Below are 27844 nucleotides of genomic sequence, written 5' to 3'. Positions count from 1 at the left end.
TGTTGTACTGGCCTCTCGTCTAACATGCAGCGGTGGAAGGTACGCACGTCTGTAACATAATCATTTCCAAAGTGTAGTTGCAGCAAGTCGTGCATAGTTTCAACCTGTTCCACAAGGTTGAAGTTGGTTTACGTAAAGGATGTTCAAGTTTTTTGTAGTGTTCAGAAATGCACCAGAAGGACATACCAAAATTTTAGCTGCATTTAGCTTCCTTTTGTTCGGTCGGTTGGATGGGACTGAGTCGAATAGGTAGGCTACACGGTCCACCATATCAATTTTAACGCACAACCAATGCACTCCTCTGTAATTGAAAGGCACGTAAATCTACACGAAAACACAACGGCAGACCTTGTTTAGAGGCCATGCAAACATGTAATGGCTTTCATATTTTCGTTTTAATATAACGGGATGAACATTGATATTACCCTCTGGCATGCATCAATCGCACCAGTGTATCTGTCATGTCCGAAAAATGATGTGACGATATGTTCATGGTCCAGAGGTTGCATATCTTTATTTAGAATCATAGTCTGCATGTGTAATGCGTAAAGGTCATTGACGGAAACATTTGTCAAAATATGTCATACACAATACACAACGTAGCTTTAAACACTTACTTACCGACAGATATACGGGAAAGAACCAATCAGTGTGCCTCCCGTCATTGTGTAAATCCCTCTGTCGATTAGTCAATTGCACCACCACCAAGTTGATTGGCTGGAACATTGTATGCAAGACACAAGGCAAGTTGATTAGAAAGGTTTCTGAGTTAGGGGTACTGAAAAACGCAGATTCATATTTGTGCAGCCAACACTTACAGTGTCGGATAGCCACGACCCTGGTTTGAGCGTGCGCATGTCACGCCGGGTGCCAACTTCACATGCCCGTCCATGAAGATTCATGGAAACAACAATGTCCCTACAAGCAATAAATGATCCTTAGAACGATAGTTATTTCACAGTGGACTATCATTGAAAATTTACAAGTAGTAAATGAAACAATACATTTCATTTTTGCTATCGTCAAATACATAGTGAAGAAGTTTTTGTTCCTCCGCCGATAACAACCCTTCGCTGTCCAACATCGTCAACGAGTCCTACAAAAATAAACAGCCAACTAACAGTACACATTTCATAAAAATATTGAAGCTTATATTACAAGGTCTGTAGTCATAAAAAAAAACGTGAAATGATGTAAAAACTGTGAGCCTCAGAGTTTTCCCAACTTGTGATGTTTGGTGCAGAGTTTGTTAGAAATGTGTACTAACATATGGCAGCAGTCATAACTGCAAACATGCAATTCTTTGACAACTAGTACAATACAACACAGATGATTGTAAAATTACTGATTCACATTATTGATGTGGGCATGAATTGGGTATTCACAACTTGTGGGGCATTAAAGGCAGTATTTGTACCTTGTTCACGTTGTCCACACCATCAACATCCACAGGTGAACTGTTGTCGTTAACTCCACTATTTGTTTTGCTATCGATGCACAATTGCATATCCCCGACCTCAGTGGCTTGAACTCCACTTCCGCACATTTTTCCTTTTCCTTTTCCTTTTCGTCTTCCCTTTGCACTTCCTCTAACGATTCCAGTTGCTCCCAATGGTTTGCCAAGCTTAGTAGGAGAAGTATGCACATCGCACGCCACGTTCTTCACGCCCACTGACTGAAGGTCAGGACTGTATTTATCTTCAGTTTCATATGTTTCCCCTGACTGAAGGCCTCCCTTCTTGTTGTTGTCCCCACCTTCTTCGATGTTCAGCTTGTGCCCATCATGCAAATGACTTTTGTCCCTTGCCAAGGTTCCCTTCAAAATATGTTGTTGGTGATCCACCCCTTGTACATCTGAAATATTACACTCCATTGGGTTAACTTCGTCCGATGGTTTGACCACGCCATCCTCATGCGCCTCGACTCCAACAGCAGGGTCCACACCCTGTTTGGCCACGCCTGCCGGTTGCGGTGTAGAGAATATACCTTCGATGAGGTGGTGTAGCATTTGCTTCAGTTCACGTAAATTGGTTTGTTCAGTGAACGGTTCGTTGCAGCCCAAACTGAAACGTTGAAGCAGTTGCTTCAACATTTCCTTCAGTTGAGCAACATTGGAGGAGAGGTTAATGATACACACATCATTGCCTTCCACCTAATTATACATACACATTCGTGAACTTAGTCTTACAAACCATCTTCAAATGATGTGGCTCAACTGTGTGAAAATTGCGTAATGCTTGGATGGATTACCTTGTCATTGCGAACAACTTGCTTGCCTTCGAAATGTCGCAACATCTCCATTAAATCTGTTTGGTTGTGGAGAACTTGCTTCATCATTTCCTTCAGTTCACGAATGTTGGACTCCAAATTGCTCATACGGACTTCATTGTACTGTCCTGTTTGTTGGTTCTCGACATGGCATGCATCCATGTCAGCATCATCGGCGTTACTGTAATCAAACTCCACCTAATCATAGAAACGCATAAATGAAGTCTGACATTGTATGTTGAAGACAAGTGGGTCGTTGGTGTGAAATGTGCACAGTGGTAGGAGTGCTTACCGCAATTGTTGGGAAATTTTGCTTCCTTCTGATACGTCGCAGCGTCTCCCGTATTTGGGTATCACCCCAATCATGAAGCCGAGGTGTGGACCGCGTCGTAGTCGAGCTCAGACAAACACAATCAAGGTACAACAGCTGTGGACATTAAGGGGCACACCATAATTAAGTTGTTCTTCCCACAGAAATGAACTATATTCAGTAACAATGACATTCATTATTCTCAATTTTGCAGTGGAACGTACATAGCATACCGATTTTGTTGAGGATGCTGTCAACTTTATAGGCACATATCATGCAATATTTTTTGGGGAAAAAATTGTACAGCACACCAAGGACTTTATTGATGAAACCAAGAAAAAAAATTTATGTACATGTTCCCCTCTTCGCAACGTAGTTTTAATTGGTTCCTCCATTGAGGTTCAGTATACTTTTTGCCCTGTACTCTTTGTTCTTAAATTCATGACGTTAGTCACACAAAATTTATTTCTGCAAGTACCATACTTGGTCAGGAAGAGTGCTGTTTGTCGTACTCACAAAGCAGGTACCATTGTATGTCCCAATCAAGGCCAATTTGTTGAACCATGACAGAACAATGCATGAAACACATGAAGGGGGGAATGGAAAAAAAATTCAAGGTATTGGCATACCATTAGCAGGAAAACACATCCAGTTGCACCGCGATGACCTTTATACTTCCGAACACCGTTGTGAAGGAATTGCAGTGTCAACTTTGCCCAATTACAAGCTCGCATACGATTCACGTCCTTCACGGCATGAATGAACGATGGCTTCAACCCGGTCATTGTGGTAGGACACAACATGGCCCCCAACACGTACAGCGCAAATTTCCGCCGAAACTCGTCCTCCGCACCAGCAGTCTCGGTCAGATAAAGTCTCAACTTGTTCAAAGGAATGACTCCGTTAACAACTCCAACCTCATCGTAGATATTGGGATATGCTTCCAATGACCCAGCCAACTGCACGTCATCGCCTTCACACCGTATTCCCAATAAAACATTAACTGCCTTACACGTGAGCCTGACTTGACAACCATGAACATTCAATGAACTACTGTCAGGATCGAAGTTCTATACCAACCATGCGCACAAGTCGTGATCTATACGTGTACACTTCATCCCCAGGAGGCCAGCAAACCCAATGTCAATGACTGCCTGCTTTTGTGCTTCGTTGAACCGGTTAACTAGCTCAACAATTGACTTCAATGATATGCGGAGTTGCCTTTTACCCTGCACATTTTTTACCCTTAAATTAATACAAAAATACAACCAACAATGTCAGCAAAGCAGGACCTAGCCAAATGCATTTACGAAAACATGAAGTACGTAATGACCTTTTCAGACTTCAGTGCACATGGTACTACTTTGGCGTGTTCCTCAGTGCTCGCCTTAGCCATTTCCACAAACCTCTTTTTCTCATCAGAGGGGAGTGCCTTCCACCTTTCCCCAATCTCCTTTCTAGTCTTTAACCAAGAAAATGACAGACGTACAAGACAAGTAACAACTATGAGTCCGAAATTACTGTAACTACAACTTTATGCCAAACGCAATCCGTGTGCATTGTTGGTAATTAAATAAGATTGCAAATACAAATAATAGTTGCAGCAAAAAGTCAGCGACAAAACGTAGCTGGACTTTTACAACGAATTGAAATTTACAAAAACAATAGGAAGGTGACATTATTACATGCTACAATCCTACAAACGCGAAACAATCACAAGCGCACTACGACCATTCAATACAACGTGTGGATAGCAACCCAGCGATGTGTTTCCATCATAGTGTATTATAGAGAATACAGATTTCAACACTCACCATTTTTCGTCGAGTGTTGTCTGGCCCTTGCATTTCCTTAAATTGTTGCTGGCTGCATGCAAGCATCGTCAAGCTTATCATCACTAAATGTGAAATATGAATACATATATATATATATATATGCAAGTTTTTATGTCAAGCTGGCCCCGAAATCGGCATAAGACAGCTTTCGTACATCCGGGACTGAATCGACACCAAGTTAAACATTTTCAGACATGCGGAACAAAACCAATTTGAAACATCACAAACTGAACTTCGACGAGGCGCGTAATTTCAGTACGAAATATGTAATTCCAGATTGTCAAAATAAACAACTAGTACCTGTAACAAATGAATGGTGCAACTGGCCGCTTTCGACAAGAGCCAGCGATAATGTTAGACATTTGGATATGTTGTTCGGCAATTGTCTTCAATATTTTCCTTCCCCTTATGAAAGAGCAAATCATACAAATTAGATGGAAGGGAGAATTACAGGGGTGGTGTACACATTTTGTCCGTTGTCTAATTTCGATCGATGCACTTTAAACTACCTAAATTGTGACAGTCCATTTCAAATGTCGTGGACATTTTCGGTCAAATTGCTAATGCCGTTTGTCATTTTTAAAACAAAGATTGTAATGTCAATTGATTGAGATTATGTAAGTTCAGTAAAGTTATAAGTTGACTACAACAAAAAGTACAGTTGCCACGTATATGCATATTTTCTGATACAAAACAGTGAAGAGTTGAAATCAAATGGACGTAATTGAAACAAAAGTTCAAAATTGATGGTGCAAAGCGAGGCCATTCAAAATTTTTGCAAAACAAATAACACAAACACAAAAGTACAAGGGCTGCTGTAAGAATTGATCCAGAAAAAAATCAGCGTATTCCTTGGTGATGGATTTCGTTTGTTTACAAACATATGTACGAAACCAACTGGTAGCAAGTCTTTAAGGAGAAAACTAACATTGTTGGTGCGAGGTGACCAATATCCATCAGATGCAATGACGACAACTCCTGCAAAGTATTGCAATCAATATTTACAACAACACAAACAAACGGCTGCAACATGTGGCTGTTAACCTTAAAATTTTGCGTAAACACAGACAACAACACGCAGAATTTCCCAACATATATACAGATTTTGAAACAGACAAAAGAAAGGGCACACATGGAAATTTTGCATTTCGTTCACATAGCTTACAATTAAAACAATTATGTGTACAAGCGATAAATGCATAATTTCCCAAATCTTCAAGAGGAAGGACTACATTGTGTTTTTCATTTAGGGCTGAAGGACTACACGCACATACTTTTATGAAGGCCCAACTACAAATGACAAAGAAGCAACTGAACTATTTCATGACGGGGTTAAACAATCAGGACACGATTCTTCTGTGACAGAAATTGGTGCTCATCCCAGGCACAAAAACCAGATGAAACCCCATCCATCAAGTTGAGGGCTTCAATTTCCTACTGAGCAACTTGGTTGCAGAGAATCGAGGTGGCTGCATCGTGGCCCATGCTCCATTACCTTCGGGTGGTCAGATCAGAGAAGAATACTTTTCCGGGCGTACAAGCAAGTTTCATCAATTGTATGTCACAATGAAACAAGCAAGGAAATTGAAGCCCTCAACTTGATGGCTGGCCTTTCCAACAACTTAAGCGGCCGGAGACGTTGGCTGAAAACCAATACCTTCTCCCCACCTGAGTCGGACAACCCTAACAGATTAAGGAAGAAGTTTGGCTTCAGGCCTTGTCTAATATCCAACTTTTCTAAGATGTGGTCCATCCGGGCATCGTCAATGCCCTCTGTTTCTGTGGTTGACGTGTCTGTAGGTGAACTCTTTAGGAGGGATCTCAACTGTGCGTGCACATACAGTGTGCTCCCATCCGAGGTGATGTTCAACTTCTTAACTACCTCCTAAAGAGTTCACCTACAGACACGTCAACCACAGAAACAGAGGGCATTGACGATGCCCGGATGGACCACATCTTAGAAAAGTTGGATATTAGACAAGGACTGAAGGCAAACTTCTTCCTTAATCTGTTAGGGTTGTCCGACTCAGGTTGGGAGAAGGTATTGGTTTTCAGCCATCGTCTCCGGCCACTTAAGTTGTTGGCAAGGCCAGCCATCAAGTTGAGGGCTTCAATTTCCTACTGAGCAACTTGGTTGCAGAGAATCGAGGTGGGTCAATCCTGGCCCATGCTCCATTACCTTCGGGTGCTCAGACAGTGGGCAGATCAGAGAAGAATACTTTTCCGGGCGTACAAACAAGTTTCATCAATTGTATGTGACAATGAAACAAGCAAGACTGTCACTGCCTGCCAAAAAATATTACTAACGTACCCATCCATTCTCATTCTGCACGAAGGTCATAAAAAAGACAAATGAGAGTACGCATTCATGAACTCGCTCAATAAAGTCCAGACAGCCCGCAACTCATGAATGACAGCTACCTTCCTCTTCAAATGTAACTGCTGTATATATATGCAAGATGATAACTTCAATAGAAAGGTAACCGTCATTCAAAAGTTGCGTGCAATGACAGGCAAGGTTGTCCATTTCTACAAATTAGATTTTCTTCGTGAATTGCCTGGGCTTGTTGACCTCTCTGAATTTCTTCACGTCACCCTTACGACAGTTCGTGAAGTTGAAAAACTGAACAACTTCGTTAAGCAGTTGAACATCACCTGGGATGGGAGCACACTGTATGTGCACGCACAGTTGAGATCCCTCCTAAAGATTTCACCTACAGACACATCAACCACAGAAACAGAGGGCATTGACGATGCCCGGATGGACCACATGTTAGAAAAGTTGGATATTAGACAAGGACTGAAGCCAAACTTCTTCCTTAATCTGTTAGGGTTGTCCGACTCAGGTGGGGAGAAGGTATTGGTTTTCATCCATCGTCTCCGGCCACTTAAGTTGTTGGAAAGGCTAGCCATGAAAGTGAATGCTCCAACTCTTGATTCAGAATTGGGTGTGGGAACGAATAGCTCTCTACAAAATTTGGAAATCGTCATCCTCATTTCAACTCTTTCAATTGGCTTTCCTATGTTTTAAGTTGAATACCGTCAACTATGCATGAACTTCAGCACTGAAAGAAAGAGTTGTTTACTGTGTTACACGGACTCGGGTACGGGTCCCAGGTGCGGTATGTATGTACAGGTCCGACTCATTAAATCTTAACCCTACATTCAATGGTACACGGTGTGGGGAAAAAATATCATATTTTTAATCTAATATGTGCCATAAAATGGTACTATATGTAACTCACGGTGTCAAAATCACATTTATAGTAATTTCACAATAATTTGCACATATAATAATTGTGTTTTATACAATTATATAAGAAGTGTCCGTTGAAAAGTATCCGACACATATCCCATACCCTTGTCCGACTCTCAGGTGTCCGACACAAGTATTTGATCTATTTTGAAGAGTCCGTGTACCACAGATTGTTTCTAAACATAAGTTCTGGCAATATAAAATCACCGAGTACTACAAAATTTAAAGCACAATTCAACCGAGTGTGCTACCTGTTGCGGAAACAAGATTAGTCATTGTTTGTTTATCGAGTTTCTTATTTTTGCTTTTTTGGCTACTCGAAAAAAAAATTTGTTTTTCCCGTGCCAACATTACACAAATTTCTTTTAAAGTCTTCTTTCGTTATATATAACCCAACCTAACAAGTTCGCCATGTAAATGCAGAACACCTTTTATGCTTGTTGCTAACTACTATCATACCTGTGTTCAACTTGCAGCACTGATAGCAGAGGGAAGACTTCCTATTCGGAAGGGAGAAAATACAAAAATCGAGTACAGAACAGTTCCTATTGGGTCCATTTCAGTTAGCAGAGGGAAGAGTTCCTATTCGAATAGCACAAAATACCAAAATGGAGTACAGAACAGTTCCTATTGGGTCGATTTCGGGTTGGGTGTGAAGGTATATACGAATGATAGAAGACAAACAAGGAGACAGATAATGTACCAGCATGAAATAAAGGAAATACCAACCGGATCAGACGAACCGACGGTGGTGCTCGATTAACCCTTGCGGTTGTGCTCCACCGACAAAAATCAACTCAAAAAAAGTATTTACGCATCCACTTCCATGGCTAGCCTTCCCAAGAACTCAAGCTCAGCACTCAAATATTGTTCTCTGTAAAACCCTACAGCTACGGGGAAATGGAACAACGGAGAGACGGGCAGACAGAAAGACAAACAAAGAGAGAGGTCCGAGATGGAAGAGAGACGGACGGGCCGACGGAACTTACACATCTTCTGAACACTTCGGGATTTTTTAAAGTTTTATACTTGTTCTGACAACCGACACCTTTTAATGAAAACTGACATCATTTATAAATTCATTTTCTTCATAAAAGTTACACCTTGGAACTTTATATCTTTACATTACATTAATTTTCTTAGTAAAAGTTACACCTTGGATCTTTCTAAAAACGAAACATTCAGCTTTCATTGAGATTGGTCTTCTTTGGGAACTTATATCTCTTGTAAAAACGAAACATTCAGCTTCGATGATTGGTCTTGGGAACTTGTACCTTTTGTAAAAACTCACAAAGTTTACAACTATTCCTAAAGTTTACACCTTTCCTAAAAATTTACACCTCCTCTCGGAAATATTTACAACTTCTTGAAAAATGACACATTTTGTGGAAAAACCTTTTTCGTAAAATTTACACTTATTATTTCAAGTTACACCTTTAGTGAAAAACAAAACTTACATCTTTTCTATGGTCATTTACACCTTCTTCGGACAAACATACACCATATTTGAAAAGGTTATACCTTTTGTCAAATAATTTCTTGGTGTGTTTGGTAACGTTTACGTTTTCAGTTTATATTTACAAAAATTTTATAAACTAGTTTTTGTTTATTTTTTGAAAAACATAAACTACAAACGCATTTGGTAATTGACAAAATGTTTAAAAAAAATTTAAAATATAAAAAAGAGTGAGAAATGGCGAGTGGTGGCAAGTGGCAGCGGAAGACGGTGGTGGAAAGTGGTGACGGTGAGTGGTGGGTGGTGGTGGTGGTGGTGGGTGGGTGATGGTGGCAGGTAGTAGCGAGTGGGTGGTGGTGGTGGTGGCGGGTGGTGGGTGGTGGTGGTGAGTGGATGGGTAACGGTGGCGGGTGGTGGGTGGTAGCAAGTGGGTGGTGGTGGCAGGTGGGTGGCGGATGGCGGGTGATGGTAGGTGGTAGGTGGTAGGTGGTGGCGAGTGGTGATGGTGGGTGGGTGGGTGGGTGGGTGACAGCGGCGGTTGGTGGGTGGTAACGAGTAGGTGGTGGTGGTGATGGTGGCGGGTGGTGGGTGGTGGTGGCAGGTGGGTGGCGGATAGCGAGTGGTGGCGGGTGGTGATGGTGGGTGGGTGGGTGACGGTGGCGGGTGGTGGTGGTGGTGGTGGCGACGGGTGGTGGGTGGTGGTGGCAGGTGGGTGGCGGATGGCGGATGGCGGGTGGTGGTGGGTGGTGGCGGGTAGGTGACGGATGGTGGTGGTGGTGGTGGTGGGTGGGTGGGTGGGTGACGGTGGCGGGTGATAGGTGGTAACGAGTGGGTGGTGGTGGTGGCGGGTGGCGGGTGGTGGTGGCAGGTGGGTGCCAGGTGGGTGATAGGTGATGGTGGTGGTGGGTGGTGGTGGTGGCAGGTGAGTGGCAGGTGGTGGTGGGTGGCTAGTGGTGGCAGGTGGTAGTGGCAGGTGGGTGGTGAGTGGTGGTGTCAAGTAGGTGGTGGTGGCGAGCGGTGGATGGTAATGGCAAGTGGTGGGTGGTGGCGGTTGGATGGCAAGTGGGTGGTGGGTGGTGGGCAGTAGTGGTGGTGGTGGGGGTGGGGGTGGGTGGTGGTGGCGGAGGCGGAAGACGGTGGTGGAAAATGGTGGCGGGTGGTGGCTAGTGTTGGGTGGTAAAAAAAAAAAACTGAAAGCTCAAAATGGAAACACATTTTTTGTGTTTTTATTTTTTGGCCAAATTTATAAACTGAGACCACTAATTTATAAATCAAAAATTTTGCCAAACAAGTTTTTATTTGAGTTTTTTAAGTTTTTGTAAATATAAACATAAAACTGAAAACGTAAGTGTTACCAAACGGCCTTAACAAACTTTATCAAAAGCTTATTTTCCATAAAACGTGTAAATTTTCAAAAAAGGTCTAACTGTCTTCACCAAAGATGTAACTCCTATTTAAAAGGTGTACAATTTTTTAAACATGTTTGCTTCACAAAAGGAGTACCTTTTTAGAAGAGGTGTAAGCTTTTAAAATAAGGTGTAAACTTGCTGAAAACATATTTTCCATAGAAGGTGTAAATTTTTTAAAAAGGTGTAAGTTTTGCTGGCAGAAAAGTTGTAATATCCCATAAAAAGTCTAAATTTTATGAAAACAGTTATTCACAAAAGCAGTAACCATTCAGAAACGGTGTAAGCATTCCCACAAAAAGGTGTAATCATTCAGAAAAGGTTTATGTTTTTAACAAAAGGTATAAATTTTATTCAAATACTCCTTCCATGCAAGGTGTATATTTTCAAAAACATGTATGTAGTTTTCACAAAACATGAAAGATATGTCACAATGGTGTAACTTCCCATTGAAGGTTTAAAATTTAGGAAAATATAATTCAGATTTCCATAAAAGGTGTAAGCATGTTCAGAAAAGATGTAACTTATTTCAAAAAAGGTGTAAGTTCTGTTCTCATAAAAAGTGTAAGTTCCAATAAAACGTGTAAATTTTTTAATAGACATGATTTTTAATAAATTAGTAACATCTCACAAAAGATTTAAGTATTTCAACGAAAAGGTCTAAATTTTGTAAAATAAATTATTTCACAAATGTGTAACCTTTTCACAAATACTGTAAGTTTTTTCACAAGGGATGTGAGTAACTTCACAAAACGTGTAAGTTCCGTTTTTTCCCCCCAATACCTGGAAGTTCCTAAAATCCAATCACACTGTATTTGTCTTGTTCAAATAATGGCAATGTGAGAGAGAAGGGCGTTTCGGAGGGCTTGGCCTTTCTCTGAGTAGAACTCCGTTTCAGAGACGACGAGTCTGGGAGGGCTTCGAATAGCGACTCCAAGTCCAAATCCAACCAAGTATGTCAATGTAAAAGAGAACCGTTTTTAATATAGAGCAACGGACAGACAGAGAGAGCGAGAGAGAGAGAGAGAGAGAGATAGACTGAGATCAACAGACATAGAGACCTAGATGGACACTGATCGACAGAGCAGCCACTCCGAGATCGACAGAGGGACCGAAATCGACATAGATCGACGGAGAAGAGACCCACATGGACACAGACAGACCAAGATCGCTGGAGACAGACCGAGATAAACAGGGATCGACAGAGAGAGACCGACATCGACAGAGAATAGGCCGACATCGACACAGAGAGACCAAGATCGATAGCCAGAGAGAAAAAAAACCTTTGATTTGCGGCGGCGGTCCCAGTGGAGGTGCCGATCTCAGAAGGCTGTGAGCACCGGAGGCCACCGACGCTTGGGTGGTCAGCGGGGGTCACGAACCCTTTCATTTGTTCAGTGGTTGTCCCAATTTGTTTATGAACACTTCGAAATGAACACTTGATGTTACTCCTTTTGTGTTTACTACGAATACTTTGAAATGAACACTTGATGTTACTCCTTCTGTGTTTACGAACATTTTGAAATGAACGCTTTGTTACTCCATTTGTGGTTATGAACACTTTGAAATGTTACTCCTTCATACTTTTCGTGAAAATACTTACACCATTTTTGAAAAGTTACTCCTTTTGTTCAAGAAATTGTACCGTTTGTGAGCGGCAACTTAAAGCTTCGTCGGAAGTCACTTATAGCATTTGTGATAAAAAAAAACATAAAATTTACACATTTTGCTTAAGCTTACACCTTTTCATGGCAGGGCTTACACCATTTTTGAAAAGTTACTCCTTTTGTGTAAGAATTTTTGGCATAACATTTATACTTTAACTTCCAACTTACACCTTTTGTGAAACCCCAACTTAAAGCTTTATTCGGAAGTCACTTGCACCTTTTGGGAAGAAAAAAAATCATCAAATTTACACCTTTTTCTTAAGATTACACCTTTTCATGAAAATACTTACACCATTTTTGAAAAGGTACTCCTTTTGTGTAAGAATTTTTGGCATAACATTTATACTTTTTCTTCCAACTTACACCTTTTGTGAAAGAGTGTATAAGCACAAAAGGAGTAAATGTTATGACCAAAATTCTTACACAAAAGGAGTACATTTTCAAAAAAGGTGTAAATATGTTACCAAAAAGGTGTAAGCGTAAGCAAAACGTGTAAATTTCATTAATTTTGCTTTTCACAAAAGGTATAAGTGACTTCCGAAGATGCTTTAACTTGGTCTTTCACAAGAGGTGTAAGTCGGAAGAAAAAGTATAAGTGTTATGCCAAAAATTGTTACACAAAAGGAGTACCTTTTCAAAAATGGTGTAAATATGTTCCCAAAAAGGTGTAAGCTTAAGCAAAATGTCTAAATTTTATGAATTTTTTTTTTTCACAAATGGTATAAGTGACTTCCGACGAAGCTTAAGTTGGGCTTTCACATATGGTGTAAGTTTCGAAGACAAAGTATAAATGGTATGCCAAAAGTTCTTACACCAAAGGAGTAACTTTTGAAAAATGGTGTAAGCACTTCCACGAAAAGGTGTAAGCTTAAGGAAAATGTGTAAATTTGATGTATTTTTTTTTCCACAAAAGGTGTAACTTCGGAGAAAAAGTATAAATCTTATGAAAAAAATTGTTACACAAAAGGTTTAAGTTGGGCTTTCACAAACGGTGTAAGTTCGAAGAAAAAGTATAAATATTATGCCACAAAGAGATGTCAGTAACTTCGCAAAACGTCTAAGTTCGGTTTTTTCCCCCGAAAACCTGTAAGTTCCTAAAATCCAATCACACAGTATTTGTCTTGTTCAGATAATGGCAATGTGAGAGAGAAGGGAGTTTCGGAGGGCTTGGCCTTTCTCCCAGTAGAACTCCGTTTCATACAAGACGAGTCTGGGAGGGCTTCCAATAGCGACTCCGAGTCCAAATCCAACCAAGTATGTCAATGTAAAAGAGAACCGTTTTTAATATAGAGCAACGGACAGAGAGAGAGAGAGAGAGAGATAGACTGAGGTCAACAGACATAGAGACCTAGATGGACACTTATCGACAGAGGGACCGAAATCGACAGAGATCGACAGAGAAGAGACCCACGCTGGAGACAGACCGAGATAAACAGGGATCGACAGAGACAGACCGACATCGACACAGAGAGTCCAAGATCGATAGCCAATCTTTCAAAAAATCTTTGCTTTGCGGCAGCGGTGCAAGTGGAGTTGCCGATCTCAGAAGGCTGTGAGCACCGGAGCCCACCGACGCTTGGGTGGTCAGCGGGGGTCACGAACCCTTTGATTTGTTCAGTGGTTGTGTCAATTGGTTTATGAACACTTCGAAATGTTACTCCTTTTGTGTTTACTACGAATACTTTGAAATGAACACTTGATGTTACTCCTTCTGTGTTTACGAACATTTTGAAATGAACCCTTTGTTACTCCTTTTCTGGTTATCAACACTTTGAAATGTTACTCCTTCGTTAATATATTTACACCATTTTGGAAAAGTTACTCCTTTTGTGTAAGAATTATTGGCATAAGATTTATACTTTTTCTTCGAACTGGCAGTTTTTGTGAAAGCCCAACTTAAACCTATTTCGGAAGTCACTTATACCTTTTGTGAAAAAAAAAATTCATTAATTTTACACCTTTTGCTTATGCTTACACTTTTTACTGAAAATACTTACACCATTTTTGAAAAGTTACTCCTTTTGTGTAAGAATTTTTGGCATAACATTTATACTTTTGTGCTTATATACACTTTCACAGAAGGTGTAAGTTTGAAGAAAAAGTATAAATCTTATGAGGAAAATTATTTCACAAAAGGAGTAACTTTTCAAGAAAAATATAAGCAGTTTCACGAAAAGGTATAAGCCGAAGCAAAAGGTGTAAATTTGATAAATTTATTTTTTCACAAAAGGTATAACTAACTTGCGAAAAAGCTTTAACTTGGGCATCCACAAACGGTATAAGTTCGAAGAAAAGCTATAAAAGTTATGCCAAAAATTTTTACAGAAAATGAGTAACTTTCCAAAAAAAATATAACCACTTCCACGAAAAGGTATAAGCTTAAGCAAAAGGTCTAAATTTGATGAATTTATCTTTTCACAAAAGGTATAAGTGACTTCCGAAAAAGGTTTAAGTTGGCCTTCCACAAACGGTGTAAGTTCGAAGAAAAGGTATAAATCTTATACCAAAAATTGTTTCACAAAAGGAGTAACTTTTCAAAAAAAATATAAGCACTTCCACGAAAAGGTATAAGCCTAAGCAAAGGGTGTAAATTTGATGAATTTATCTTTTCACAAAAGGTATAAGTGACTTCCGAAAAAGGTTTAAGTTGGCCTTCCACAAACGGTGTAAGTTCGAAGAAAAGGTATAAATCTTATGCCAAAAATTCTTACACAAAAGGAGTAACTTTTCAAAAAAAATATAAGCACTTCCACGAAAAGGTATAAGCTTAAGCAAAAGGTGTAAATTTGATGAATTTATCTTTTCACAAAAGGTATAAGTGACTTGCGAAAAAGCTTTAAGTTGGCCTTCCACAAACGTTGTAAGTTCGAAGAAAAGGTATAAATCTTATGCCAAAAATTCTTACACAAAAGGAGTAACTTTTCAAAAAAAATATAAGCACATCCACTAAAAGGTATAAGCTTAGGCAAAAGGTGCAAATTTGATGAATTTATCTTTCCACAAAAGGTATAACTGACTTCCGACAAACCTTTAAGTTGGGCTTTCACAAAAGGTGTAAGTTCGAAGAAAAGGTGCAAATGTTATGCCAAAAAATCTTACACAAAATGAGTAACTTTTCAAAAAAAATATAAGCACTTCCACGAAAAGGTATAAGCTTAAGCAAATGGTGTAAATTTGATGAATTTATTTTCTCACAAATGGTATAACTGACTTCCAAAAAAGCTTTAAGTTGGACTTTCACAAAAGGTGTAAGTTCGGAGAAAACGTATAGATCTATGCCACAAAGAGATGTAAGTAACTTCGCAAAACGTCCAAGTTCCGTTTTTTTTGTAAGTTCCTAAAATCCAATCACACTGTATTTGTCTTGTTCAGATAATGGCAATGTGAGAGAGAAGGACGTTTCGGAGGGCTTGGCCTTTGTCCCAGTAGAACTCCGTTCCAGAGAAGACGAGTCTGGGAGGGCTTGGAATAGCGACTCCGACCCCAAATCCAACCAAGTATGTCAATGTAAAAGAGAACCGTTTTTAATATAGAGCAACGGACAGAGAGAGAGAGAGAGAGAGAGAGATAGACTGAGATCGACAGACATAGAGACCTAGATGGACACTGATCGACAGAGGGACCGAAATCGACAGAGATCGACAGAGAAGAGACCCACATGGACACCGACAGACCAAGATCGCTGGAGACAGACCGAGATAAACAGGGATCGACAGAGAGAGACCGACATCGACACAGAGAGACCAAGATCGATAGCCAATCTTTCAAAAAACCTTTGATTTGCGGCGGCGGTGCCAGTGGAGGTGCCGATCTCAGAAGGCTGTGAGTATCGGAGCCCACTGACGCTTGGGTGGTCAGCTGGGGTCACGACCCTTTGATTTGTTCAGTGGTTGTGTCAATTGGTTTATGAACACTTCGGAATGTTACTCCTTCTGTGTTTACTACTTTCAGATGAACATATGTTACTCCTTCTGTGTTTACGAACATTTTGAAATGAACCGTTTGTTACTCCTTTTATGGTTATCAACGCTTTGAAATGTTACTCCTTCATACTTTTCGTGAAAATGTTTACCCCATTTTTTAAAAGTTACTGCTTTTGTGTAAGAAATGTTGGCATGAGATTTATACTTTTTCTTCCAACTTACACCTTTTGTGAAAGGCGAACTTAAACCTATTTCGGAAGTCACTTATACCTTTTGTGAAAAAAAAATTTCATCAAATTTACACCTTTTTCTTAAGCTTATACCTTTTCGTGGAAGTGCTTATATTTTTTTTGAAAAGTTACTCCTTTTGTGTAAGAATTTTTGGCATAAAGTTTATACTTTTGTGGTTATATACTCTTTCACAAGAGGTGTAAGTTTGAAGAAAATGTATAAATCTTATGCCAAAAATTCTTACACAAAAGGAGTAACTTTTCAAAAAAAATATAAGCACTTCCATGAGAAGGTAAAACCTTAAGCAAAAGGTGTAAATTTGATGAATTTATCTTTTCACAAAAGGTATAAGTGACTTGCGAAAAAGCTTTAAGTTGGCCTTCCACAAACGGTGTAAGTTCGAAGAAAAGGTATAAAAGTTATGCCAAAAATTGTTACACAAAAGGAGTAATTTTTCAAAAAAAATATAAGCACTTCCACGAAAAGGTATAAGCTTAGGCAAAAGGTGTAAATTTGATGAATTTATCTTTTCACAAAAGGTATAAGTGACTTCCGAAAAAGGTTTAAGTTGGCCTTCCACAAACGGTGTAAGTTCGAAGAAAAGGTATAAATCTTATGCCAAAAATTCTTACACAAAAGGAGTAACTTCTCAAAAAAAATATAATCACTTCCACGAAAAGGTATAAGCTTAAGCAAAAGGGGTAAATTTAATGAATTTTTCTTTTCACAAAAGGTATAAGTGACTTGCGAAAAAGCTTTAAGTTGGCCTTCCACAAACGGTGTAAGTTCGAAGAAAATGTATAAATCTTATGCCAAAAATTCTTACACAAAAAGAGTAACTTTTCAAAAAAAAAATATAAGCACTTCCACGAAAAGGTATAAGCTTAGGCAAAAGGTGTAAATTTGATGAATTTATTTTTCCACAAAAGGTATAACTAACTTCCGAAAAACCTTTAAGTTGGGCTTTCACAAACGGTGTAAGTTCGAAGAAAATGTATAAATTTTATGCCAAAAAATCTTACACAAAATGAGTAACTTTTCAAAAAAAATATAAGCACTTCCACGAAAAGGTATAAGCTTAAGCCAAAGGTGTAAATTTGATGAATTTATTTTTTCACAAATGGTATAACTGACTTCCAAAAAAGCTTTAAGTTGGACTTTCACAAAAGGTGTAAGTTCGGAGAAAACGTATAGATCTGTGCCACAAAGAGATGTAAGTAACTTCGCAAAACGTCCAACTTCCGTTTTTTTTGTAAGTTCCTAAAATCCAATCACACTGTATTTGTCTTGTTCAGATAATGGCAATGTGAGAGAGAAGGGCGTTTCGGAGGGCTTGGCCTTTCTCCCAGTAGAACTCCGTTTCAGAGAAGACGAGTCTGGGAGGGCTTGGAATAGCGACTCCGATCCCAAATCCAACCAAGTATGTCAATGTAAAAGAGAACCGTTTTTAATATAGAGCAACGGACAGAGAGAGAGAGAGAGATCAACAGACATAGAGACCTAGATGGACACTGATCGACAGAGGGACCGAAATCGACAGAGATCGACAGAGAAGAGACCCACATGGACACCGACAGACCAAGATCGCTGGAGACAGACCGAGATAAACAGGGATCGACAGAGACAGACCGACATCGACACAGAGAGTCCAAGATCGATAGCCAATCTTTCAAAAAATCTTTAATTTGCGGCGTCGATGCAAGTGGAGTTTCCGATCTCAGAAGGCTGTGAGCACCGGAGCCCACCGCGCTTGGGTGGTCAGCGGGGGTCACGAACCCTTTGATTTGTTCAGTGGCTGTGTCAATTGGTTTATGAACACTTCGAAATGTTACACCTTTTGTGTTTACTACTTTGAGATGAACATATGTTACTCCTTCTGTGTTTACGAACATTTCGAAATGAACCCTTTGTTACTCCTTTTTTGGTTATCAACGCTTTGAAATGTTACTCCTTCGTTAAAATATTTACACCATTTTGGAAAAGTTACTCCTTTTGTGTAAGAATTGTTGGCATAAGATTTATACTTTGGACTTTTTCTTCGAACTGACACCTTTTGTAAAAGCCCAACTTAAACCTATTTCGGAAGTCACTTATACCTTTTGTGAAAAAAAAAATTCATTAATTTTGCACCTTTTGCTTAAGCTTACACTTTTTACTGAAAATACTTACACTATTTTTTAAAAGTTACTCCTTTTGTGTAAGAATTTTTGTCATAACATTTATACTTTTGTGCTTATATACTCTTTCACAGAAGGTGTAAGTTTGAAGAAAAAGTATAAATCTTATGAGAAAAATTATTTCACAAAAGGAGTAACTTTTCAAGAAAAATATAAGCAGTTTCACGAAAAGGTATAAGCCGAAGCAAAAGGTGTAAATTTGATGAATTTATTTTTTCACAAAAGGTATAACTGACTTGCGAAAAAGCTTTAAGTTGGGCATCCACAAAAGGTTTAAGTTCGAATAAAATGTATAAATCTTATGCCAAAAATTCGTACACAAAAGGAGTAACTTTTCGAAAAAAATATAAGCACTTCCACGAAAGGTATAAGCTTAAGCAAAAGGTGTAAATTTGATGAATTTATCTGTTCACAAAAGGTATAAGTGACTTCCGAAAAAGGTTTAATTTGGCCTTCCACAAACGGTGTAAGTTCGAAGAAAAGGTATAAATCTTATGCCAAAAATTCTTACACAAAAGGAGTAACTTTTCAAAAAAAATTTAAGCACTTCCACGAAAAGGTATAAGCTTATGCAAAAGGTGTAAATTTGATGAATTTATCTTTTCACAAAAGGTATAAGTGACTTGCAAAAAAGCTTTAAGTTGGCCTTCCACAAACGGTGTAAGTTCGAAGAAAAGGTATAATCTTATGCCAAAAATTCTTACACAAAAGGAGTAACTTTTCAAAAAAAATATAAGCACTTCCACAAAAAGGTATAAGCTTAGGGAAAAGGTGTAAATTTGATGAATTAATTTTTCCACAAAAGGTATAACTGATCGACAGACTGAGATCGACAGACATAGAGACCGTTTTTAATATAGAGCAACGGACAGAGAGATAGAGAGAGAGAGATAGACTGAGCTCAATAGACATAGAGACCTGGATGGACACTGATCGACAGAGGGACCGAAATCGACAGAGATCGACAGAGAAGAGACCCACATGGACACCGACAGACCAAGATCGCTGGAGACAGACCGAGATAAACAGGGATCGACAGAGACAGACCGACATCGACACAGAGAGACCAAGATCGATAGCCAATCTTTCAAAAAACCTTTGATTTGCGGCGGCGGTGCCAGTGGAGGTGCCGATCTCAGATGGCTGTGAGCACCGGAGCCCACCGACGCTTGGGTGGTCAGCAGGGGTCACGACCCTTTGATTTGTTCAGTGGTTGTCTCAATTGGGTTTATGAACACTTCGAAATGTTACTCCTTCTCTGTTTACTACTTTCAGATGGACATATGTTACTCCTTCTGTGTTTACGAACATTTTGAAATGAACCCTTTGTTACTCCTTTTCTGGTTATAAACGCTTTGAAATGTTACTCCGTCATACTTTTCGTGAAAATGTTTACACCATTTTTGAAAAGTTACTGCTTTTGTGTAAGAAATGTTGGCATGAGATTTATACTTTTTCTTCGAACTTACACCTTTTGTGAAAGGCCAACTTAAACCTATTTCGGAAGTCACTTATACCTTTTGTGAAAAAAAAATTTCATCAAATTTATACCTTTTTCTTAAGCTTATACCTTTTCGTGGAAGTGCTTATATATTTTTTTAAAAGTTACTCCTTTTGTGTAAGAATTTTTGGCATAACATTTATACTTTTGTGGTTATATACTCTTTCACAACAGGAGTAAGTTTGAAGAAAAAGAAAGTATAAATCTTATGAGAAAAATTATTTCACAAAAGGAGTAACTTTTCAAAAAAAATATAAGCAGTTCCACGATAAGGTATAAGCTGAAGCAAAAGGTGTAAATTTGATGAATTTATTTTTTCACAAAAGGTATAAGTGACTTCCGAAAAGCTTTAAGTTGGGCTTCCACAAAAGGTGTATGTTCGAAGCAAAAGGTATAAATCTTATGCCAAAAATTCTTACACAAAAGGAGTAAGTGTTCATAAAAGGTGTAAATGATTTATACTTTTCAGTAATCAGTTACGCCTTTCTTGAAAACTTATACTTTTCTTGTGACCATTTACACCTTTAGTCATATAATATATTATTTTATTAATTTACCTGGAAAGTGACCTGCTTAGCAGGTCACCAATGTGTAAGTTTCCAAATATTTTGATATAACCCAATACATATAAATGTGTAAATGCAAAATAGAAGGGTGTAAGTACCTTGCATACCATATGCAAGGCACACATGAGAAAAGTCCTTAAAGTTTTGAATAGATAACTTTCCTTTTGAAATGTGTAAATCAAGGCATAAAAGCTATTTAAATTTTTAAATATATTAATAAACTTTCCTTTCAAATTTAAATTTTAAAATGAATTAATTAAATTTCCTTTTGAAATAGGTAAATCAAGGTATAAAAGTTATTTAAATTTTTAAATACATTAATTAACTTTCCTTTTAATGGATTAATTACTATTTTTTAAAATGATTCAATAAAAGTTATTCAATTGAATTTTTTTCTTATTATTTAAAAAATGGAGCTTTTTTGATAAATCATCTTTTTAAGAGTTTTATTTTATCTAACCCATATTATTTTTTATTATTTCATTAGGTTCTATTTGAGATAAGAAAACCAAAACACTCTCAATCTCTCCTACCCTCTATTAATGTTGATTGTCATTATGTTTTGAAAGTTTTCATGTATCAAGATGTTGACTATCATTATATTCATATTAATTTGAAATGAATTTTTGTCATTGTGTTGTCAATTACATGATATAAATATTCGCATCATGCAATTGAAATGAATATTCACATTAATTTGAAATGAATTTTTGTCATTGTATTGTTAATTACATGATGTGAATATTCATACTAAAACATACGAATGTGAACGTTCACATCACTATGTTAGATGAGAGAGAATATTCACATGTTGTAAATGTTCACGTCACTACATGTTGTGAATAAAAATGTGTTGTTAACTAAAAATATAATGAACGTTATTTTAATGTGTTGTCAATTAAAAATAAGAAGGTTCACATGTTGTGAACGTTCATATCACTATATTAGATTAAAGAGATTTTTTTCAGAAAGGTGTTGTGAACGTTCACATCAGATAAGAGAGAATGTTCACGTTATTTTTAATCTATTGTCAATTAAAAATATATTCACATTATATAATAATATAAAATAATAACATCAATATTATTTAATTTGTATATGAAATTTCCTATGCTTTAGTCTTTTCCCTTCTCTCTCCTCCCCCAACATTAAATATCAATATTAAATATAAGGGCATAAGAGTCTAAGAAAATAATGTAAATCAAGAAAAAAAGACTTTATGGAATAAAAATATAAATACATGAGACTAAGTGGGTTAAAAAATTTCTTCATAGACTTCTTATGTTAGAACACTTTTAAATGAAATTTATCAATAAAAAGCCCTTTAAAAAATAATAATTCTAAAAAAATAGTATGAGAGTTTTGAATTTCACAAGGCCTTCTCATTAAAAATTTCCTTTCACTTATATAATATATAAATAGATATTATTAAATTTATTTGACCATTTTATTTTACCTCCACCGTGCATCTACGTAAGAAACTTAAGTTTCATATATATATATATATATATATATAATTAGAAATGCCATATATATCACTAATTTTTTATTTTTTTTTAGGGCAAATTACGCTTTATCCCCTCAACTAATACCATTTTTCACTTTACCTCCTTCATCTTTTAAAAAATTTCAATTTAATCTTTATGTCTCTATTTTGTTAACAAAATAGATCAAAAAAGTGCATATAATATGCACATTTCATATTTGCGATAGATCTTTAACGTAGTGTTTGGTTAAGAGATTTGAGAAAAGATTTGAAAAGAAAAATAAAAAAAGACAGATAAAATGTGAATAAAATATACCTACATTTCACCTAATTTCACACATTTTTTTTTTCAAATTTCTTTTTAAATGCTTCAACCAAACAGAGCATAAAAGATATTTTTATTATAAATATAACATCTACACATTATATACTTTTTCTCTGACTCTTTTGTTAATAAAACAGAGATACAAGACTTACATTGAAAATTTTTAAAAGATGAAAGAAGTATATTATACCAATTTTTAATTCGAATGAATAAAATTAAAAACGGTGATTGTTGAGAAAGGTAACGTATAACCTGCCTTTACTTTTATCCGCCAAATATTCTGAATGAGTGTTGGTAGAACGTAAAGACATCTACAACACCACTTAAAAGACTGCCCATTTGAGTAGTGTGTTCAGTAGTTATTATTCATAATTCACTTTTTTTAGTTAAAGATAATTATTAAAAATTTAATGAAACAAATAATATTTTATTATTATGTACTTTCCATGATATAAAATATTAAAAATAAACAAGTAAGATATAACTGTGTTTATATATAAAATATTATACCAATCAGTGTGTTTGGTTTGAATTTTTTGGATTAAATTTTTTTAAAATTGACTTTTTTGATTTTCGTATTTTTTTTTGTTTTTAGTGAATATTTTTTAAATTTTAAACATTTTTTTTACTTTTTTAGATACCCCTTACTTAGATGTATTTAAAAAGTAAAAAATTTGTGAAAAAATATTTTAAAAAATTAATAAATACATAAAAATATAAAAAGTATACTGAATTCTTATATTTTTTTGTATTTTTGATATTTAGTGAATTTTTAAAAAAAAATTATAATTTTTTTACTTTTTAAGTGTATTTATATTAGGTGTGTCTAAAAAGTAAAAAAATTGATTAAAATATTAAAAAAATTCAGTAAAAATAAAAAAAATAAAATCGAAAAAATAAGAAAATAAATTTTTTTGAAAAGTGAAAACAAACAAGGTAAATATTTTTATTAAAAGCCTCATGTGAAAGTGAAACACATGGTGTGGACCTCATGTGAATCGTACCTGAGACATCTCATAAAAATATTTGTAAAACATTGGGTCACTAAGATTACTCTTACATATAAAGATTCATCCTATTTATAAATAAATAAATAAATTGAAATCAACTCTATCACATAAAAAATTCACAATAAAAAACAGTTGTCTTTAAATTTGCAAAACATACGATCACTCACCTCTGGTGACCATGAATTCATCATCAACAATCACTCTCCGTCCATTCCGATTAACCGGCGTAGACGATTTCATACTATGGGCCGGCGACGATCGAGTGACTCGCTCGATCCGATGGAACCAGGGACGGATCCAGGATTATGACTTTGGGGGGCCAAAGTACGTTTAACCTCTAACTAATAAAATTTGAAATTCAATACCAATTTCTACTAGTATGAAAAAAACCAATAATGTTACGATAAAATATTGAACTATATATTCCTTGTCAACATAGTTGAGTACCAAAAGATGATCATACAATTGAGAATATTTTTTTGCCCATATTCACTTACAAAAAGTAGTAACTATTTCTACATGCATTTATTTACTAAAATTAGGCATCTTCAATTGAGCTCGACGTTCTTTCATAATATCAAAAGCATCGATGATAGAGTCTACATCAAACCCTCGAGCAATATCCTTTTCAATGTACGTAATCAAGTAACTAGCCAGAAAACCATCTTCCATCCTATTGCGCAATTTAGACTTAACGAGTTTCATAGCTGAAAATGCACGTTCTGATGTAGCAGTTGAAACAGGTAAAGTCAACACAAGACGGATCAATCTATCAATAAGAGGATAACTTGTCGACTTTTTTGTTTTTGCCAACATTTGGCACAACTCAGAAATGGTTGACAGCTTCTAAAACTCGGGAAGTATGGAAATATCAAGCTTATAGTTTTCCAACTGATACTTCAAATGCAATTTTTCTTGCTCGGAGAAATCCATGGGATAAAATTTATCTGCAAGTTTGCAAATATCCTCAATGTTGAATGATCTATAACCATCCCTAGGATCCAAAGCTGAGCTAAGAACAAGCAATTCCATTACATCTTCCTTAAACCTATTGTTTAATTCTTGTAACTGGGAATCAACTGTAACCATAAAAATATCAACTCGAAAATGATGTTCCATGGTGAGCTGATCTCTTTCAGAACGAGACCGACCTCGGCCTCCTTTATAAGGACAACTCATATCAGGAATCTGTATACCATGATCATTAGAAAATAATTTAATTTTCTCCAACAATGGAACCCATCCATCTTCTCTAAATTTTTGAATAAGTATCTTCGTTGTAGACACCAAATGCATTGCATTTAATATATCTTGAGATTTACTTTGCAAAGCTTGGCAAAGATCATCAGTAATCTCCATGATATCCCTCATAAGATGTAAGATGAAGACAAACTCAAAAGATGTAATGGAATCATAAACTCCATCTGCCTCAGCTCGTTGATTCAATTTGCTTCCATCATTAATTATGTTTCTTAGGACTGCACAAGTAGCACTGAACATGTTTATCAAACTACAAATGGAACCCAAATGAGAACCCCATCGAGTATCTCCAGCTCGTTTCAATGTTCTAATCTGATTTTTTCCTTTACCAGTCTCAAATTCATCATCAATGGCAAGCTTTTCAGCAATATCTGCAGCCTGAGCAGCTCTTAATTGATCATGTCTTTTGCAAGATGAGCCAACTATATTAATTGCTTAAGTTAAGTAAGAGAAAAATTGATTGATAGATATAACCTGTTTAGATACTCCTACTAAAGCCAATTGGAGCCGATGAGCAATGAACATAATATGCGAATGGACACTCAGCACAAAATAGAGCCTGCAACCCAGTCCATTCTCCAGACATGTTACTAGCACCATCATATCCTTGACCACGAATATTTTGCACACTAAGGTTATGAAGAGAAAGGACAATACAAATTTCTTCTTTCAAAGTTGCCGACGTGGTATCTAACACATGAACTATGTCAAAGAAACGTTCTTTTATAAAACCATATTTATCAATAAATCTCAAAACAATTGCCATTTGCTCTCTTTTCGATTCATCTTCAGATTCATTAACTAGAATGCAAAACTTCCCATCATTAATCTCCTCACGAATGAATCTTTGTATCTTATCAGAGAAAATACTAAGAATCTGCTTTTGAATCCCATGGGAATGATAGGAAGCATTTTGAGGAGCATTTTCCAAAACCACTGATGCCACATCCTCATTATAAGAAGCCAAGAGCTTTATCAACTCAATAACATTCCCTCGGTTGTTAGATTCGTGGCGTTCATCACAACCTCTGAAAGCGCAGGCTTGGAATGTTAACCATTTAATCACATCTATCGAGGTCTTCAATCGCAAACGATTTCTAGCAATTTGTATGGAAGTTTGTTTTTCAATAATTGCCTCAATATGTTGTGCTTGATTTGTTAAATCACAACAACATTTGATAGCAACTCTATGCGATGAGTTAGGATCCTTGCCAAATGCGATAACAAAGGACAATTCTTCCCTTCATTGACTTTCTTCCAAGAAAAAAATCCCTCGATTGTAAAAGCACTAGATCCAGGGCGTCCAGTTGGCTTAGTAAAAAGAAAACATTGAAGGCAAAACACTCGATTTTTTGTTGGAGAGTATTCCAACTAATCCAGAAATAACTTGTACCAAGAATCTAAAAAACGACGCCCATTCTTATCAGTTTCAAAAGGTTGATTGTTCGGAGCCTTGGGTTGATATGGCCCGGATTTGATATAAGCACGTCTGATCTCATCACGTTCACATACCGGATAATCCCATATTTGTTAACGCAACCCCGGATCCCTCACCAAAGAAGATGTATCAACATCTTTAGATTCGACTCTTGGAAGTTTAGAAGGACGTTGTTCCAAAGGAGTTGAAGTTTCAACATTATTGGTGGAACTTTGAACGATATTTTCAGAACCTCTTTTCTTAAAGAAGAAATCAATTTTTTTGTTCGCCATGATTAACTTAACAATTGTACCTGAATCACAAACTAGCAGACAATTGGACCACCCATATTCAAACTTCAATCAACAAACATAAATATGAAAACAATCACCTCAAATAAGTCCATTAATTCTTAGACATAAATAATAATTGTATTTGAATAAAAAACTAACAGACAATTGGGGCACATATTGCATAGACAGAAATATGAGTATAATATAAGCTCAAAAAACTAACTGAAAAAAAAAAGAAAACATATTGCATAAATTCCAATTAATCTCAGACATAAATTATTGAAACTTCAACCAACATAGACAGAAATATGAGTATAATGTAAGCTCAATCCATCACTATCTCACAATTGAGCCAACTGTATGCAAATTTATTTAATACCCTTCCCAAAAAATTAAAGCAAATTAAAGTTGAGAGCAAACCCATATATGATATAATATAACTTTAAAGCAAACCCCAAAAAGCAAACCCATATATGATATAATATAACTTTAATCCCAAAAAAGTCACAAAGATCAACAATGAGAATATTAAAGTTGAGAGCAAATTTATTTGATTACCTTCTTGAGGAGTCAGGACAAGGGCTGGGCTAGGCGTTGCGTTGCACTCCGTAACTCCGTATCGGTCGTCTCTCTTATGCTGCCTCTCAGACTCAGTTGTTTTGTTTACTTTATTTTAGACTTAGTGCTTCTTAAGCTTCCCCAACAAGTCTTGGATTGTATATTATATATATATATATATATATATATATATTTAAAAGTTTCATATTTACACTTTAACCCACTAAAGTGTTTAAAATTTTGTTTTCATTTTGATTTAATTTAAAAAATACATACACATGAAATTTAAAATAAATTATTATATATGTTAAATAATTCAAAAAAACAAAAATTCCAAATAGTTTAAAAAATTGGGGGCTACTCTATATAATTTTGAAATTATCTAAAAAAAATTTGTGGGTGCGAACTCCTATAATTTTAAATTATTTTAAAATTTCTAGTATAATATATGATATTTTTCAAATTTTTGGGGGTGCGGCCGCCCCCCCCCCCGCCCCCCTCGATCCATCCTTGGATGGAACACAATCACGTCCAAAGAAGAAGCGTTGACTTTCATCAGAGAAGTATGCATTCCTCACCATTGGCGCCGATCGATCTGCATCGACGACCGTTCGATCGGATTCGTATCGATCTTCCCTGGATCGGGCGACGATCGGTGCAGGGCGGACATAGGGTACGCCATAGCGGCGAGGTACTGGGGGCAGGGGATCACAACCAAGGCGGCGAAGATGGCACTGTCTTAGGTGTTTTTGGACTTTCCTGATATAGTGAGGTTGCAGGCTTATGCGGATGTAGAGAATAAGGGCTCTCAGAGGGTGTTGGAGAAAGCTGGGTTTATGAAGGAGGGGCATTTTAGGAAATACAGCTTTCTTAAGGGGGATCTTCAGGACTTGTTTTAG

At 36.9% G+C, this 27844-nt stretch overlaps 1 protein-coding gene and 1 non-coding gene across 2 annotated transcripts; one reads left to right on the top strand and one right to left on the bottom strand.

Annotated features, from left to right (window-relative positions):
• Positions 1-23597, bottom strand: LOC145791766 (uncharacterized). Its single transcript, XM_082872203.1, has 9 exons — positions 23585-23597; positions 5303-5391; positions 3912-4040; positions 3208-3648; positions 1005-1096; positions 819-918; positions 622-717; positions 426-530; positions 1-324 (listed from the first exon to the last, which is right to left on the bottom strand). The coding sequence occupies exons 1-9, from the start codon at positions 23595-23597 to the stop codon at positions 100-102; spliced, it is 1290 nt and encodes a 429-aa protein (XP_082728329.1). The 3' UTR covers positions 1-99.
• Positions 23481-27844, top strand: LOC114288314 (uncharacterized). The gene is made up of 2 exons (XR_014331178.1): positions 23481-23741; positions 27442-27844. It is a non-coding gene; the product is annotated as an uncharacterized LOC114288314 (transcript).

This window comes from Camellia sinensis, chromosome 5, assembly GCF_055761805.1.
Source record: "Camellia sinensis isolate YWXY chromosome 5, ASM5576180v1, whole genome shotgun sequence".
In the NCBI taxonomy this organism is placed as follows: Eukaryota; Viridiplantae; Streptophyta; class Magnoliopsida; order Ericales; family Theaceae; genus Camellia; species Camellia sinensis.
The sequence above is the reverse complement of the archived record's forward strand: the minus strand, read 5'-3'. Positions and strand labels throughout refer to the sequence as shown.

Coding starts and splice junctions, on each gene's coding strand:
- LOC145791766 (XM_082872203.1), bottom strand. Junction 3,649..3,911: donor GTGCACTGAAGTCTGAAAAG/GTCATTACGTAC, acceptor TGGTTGGTATAG/AACTTCGATCCTGACAGTAG. Junction 531..621: donor TCTTTCCCGTATATCTGTCG/GTAAGTAAGTGT, acceptor TTACACATGCAG/ACTATGATTCTAAATAAAGA.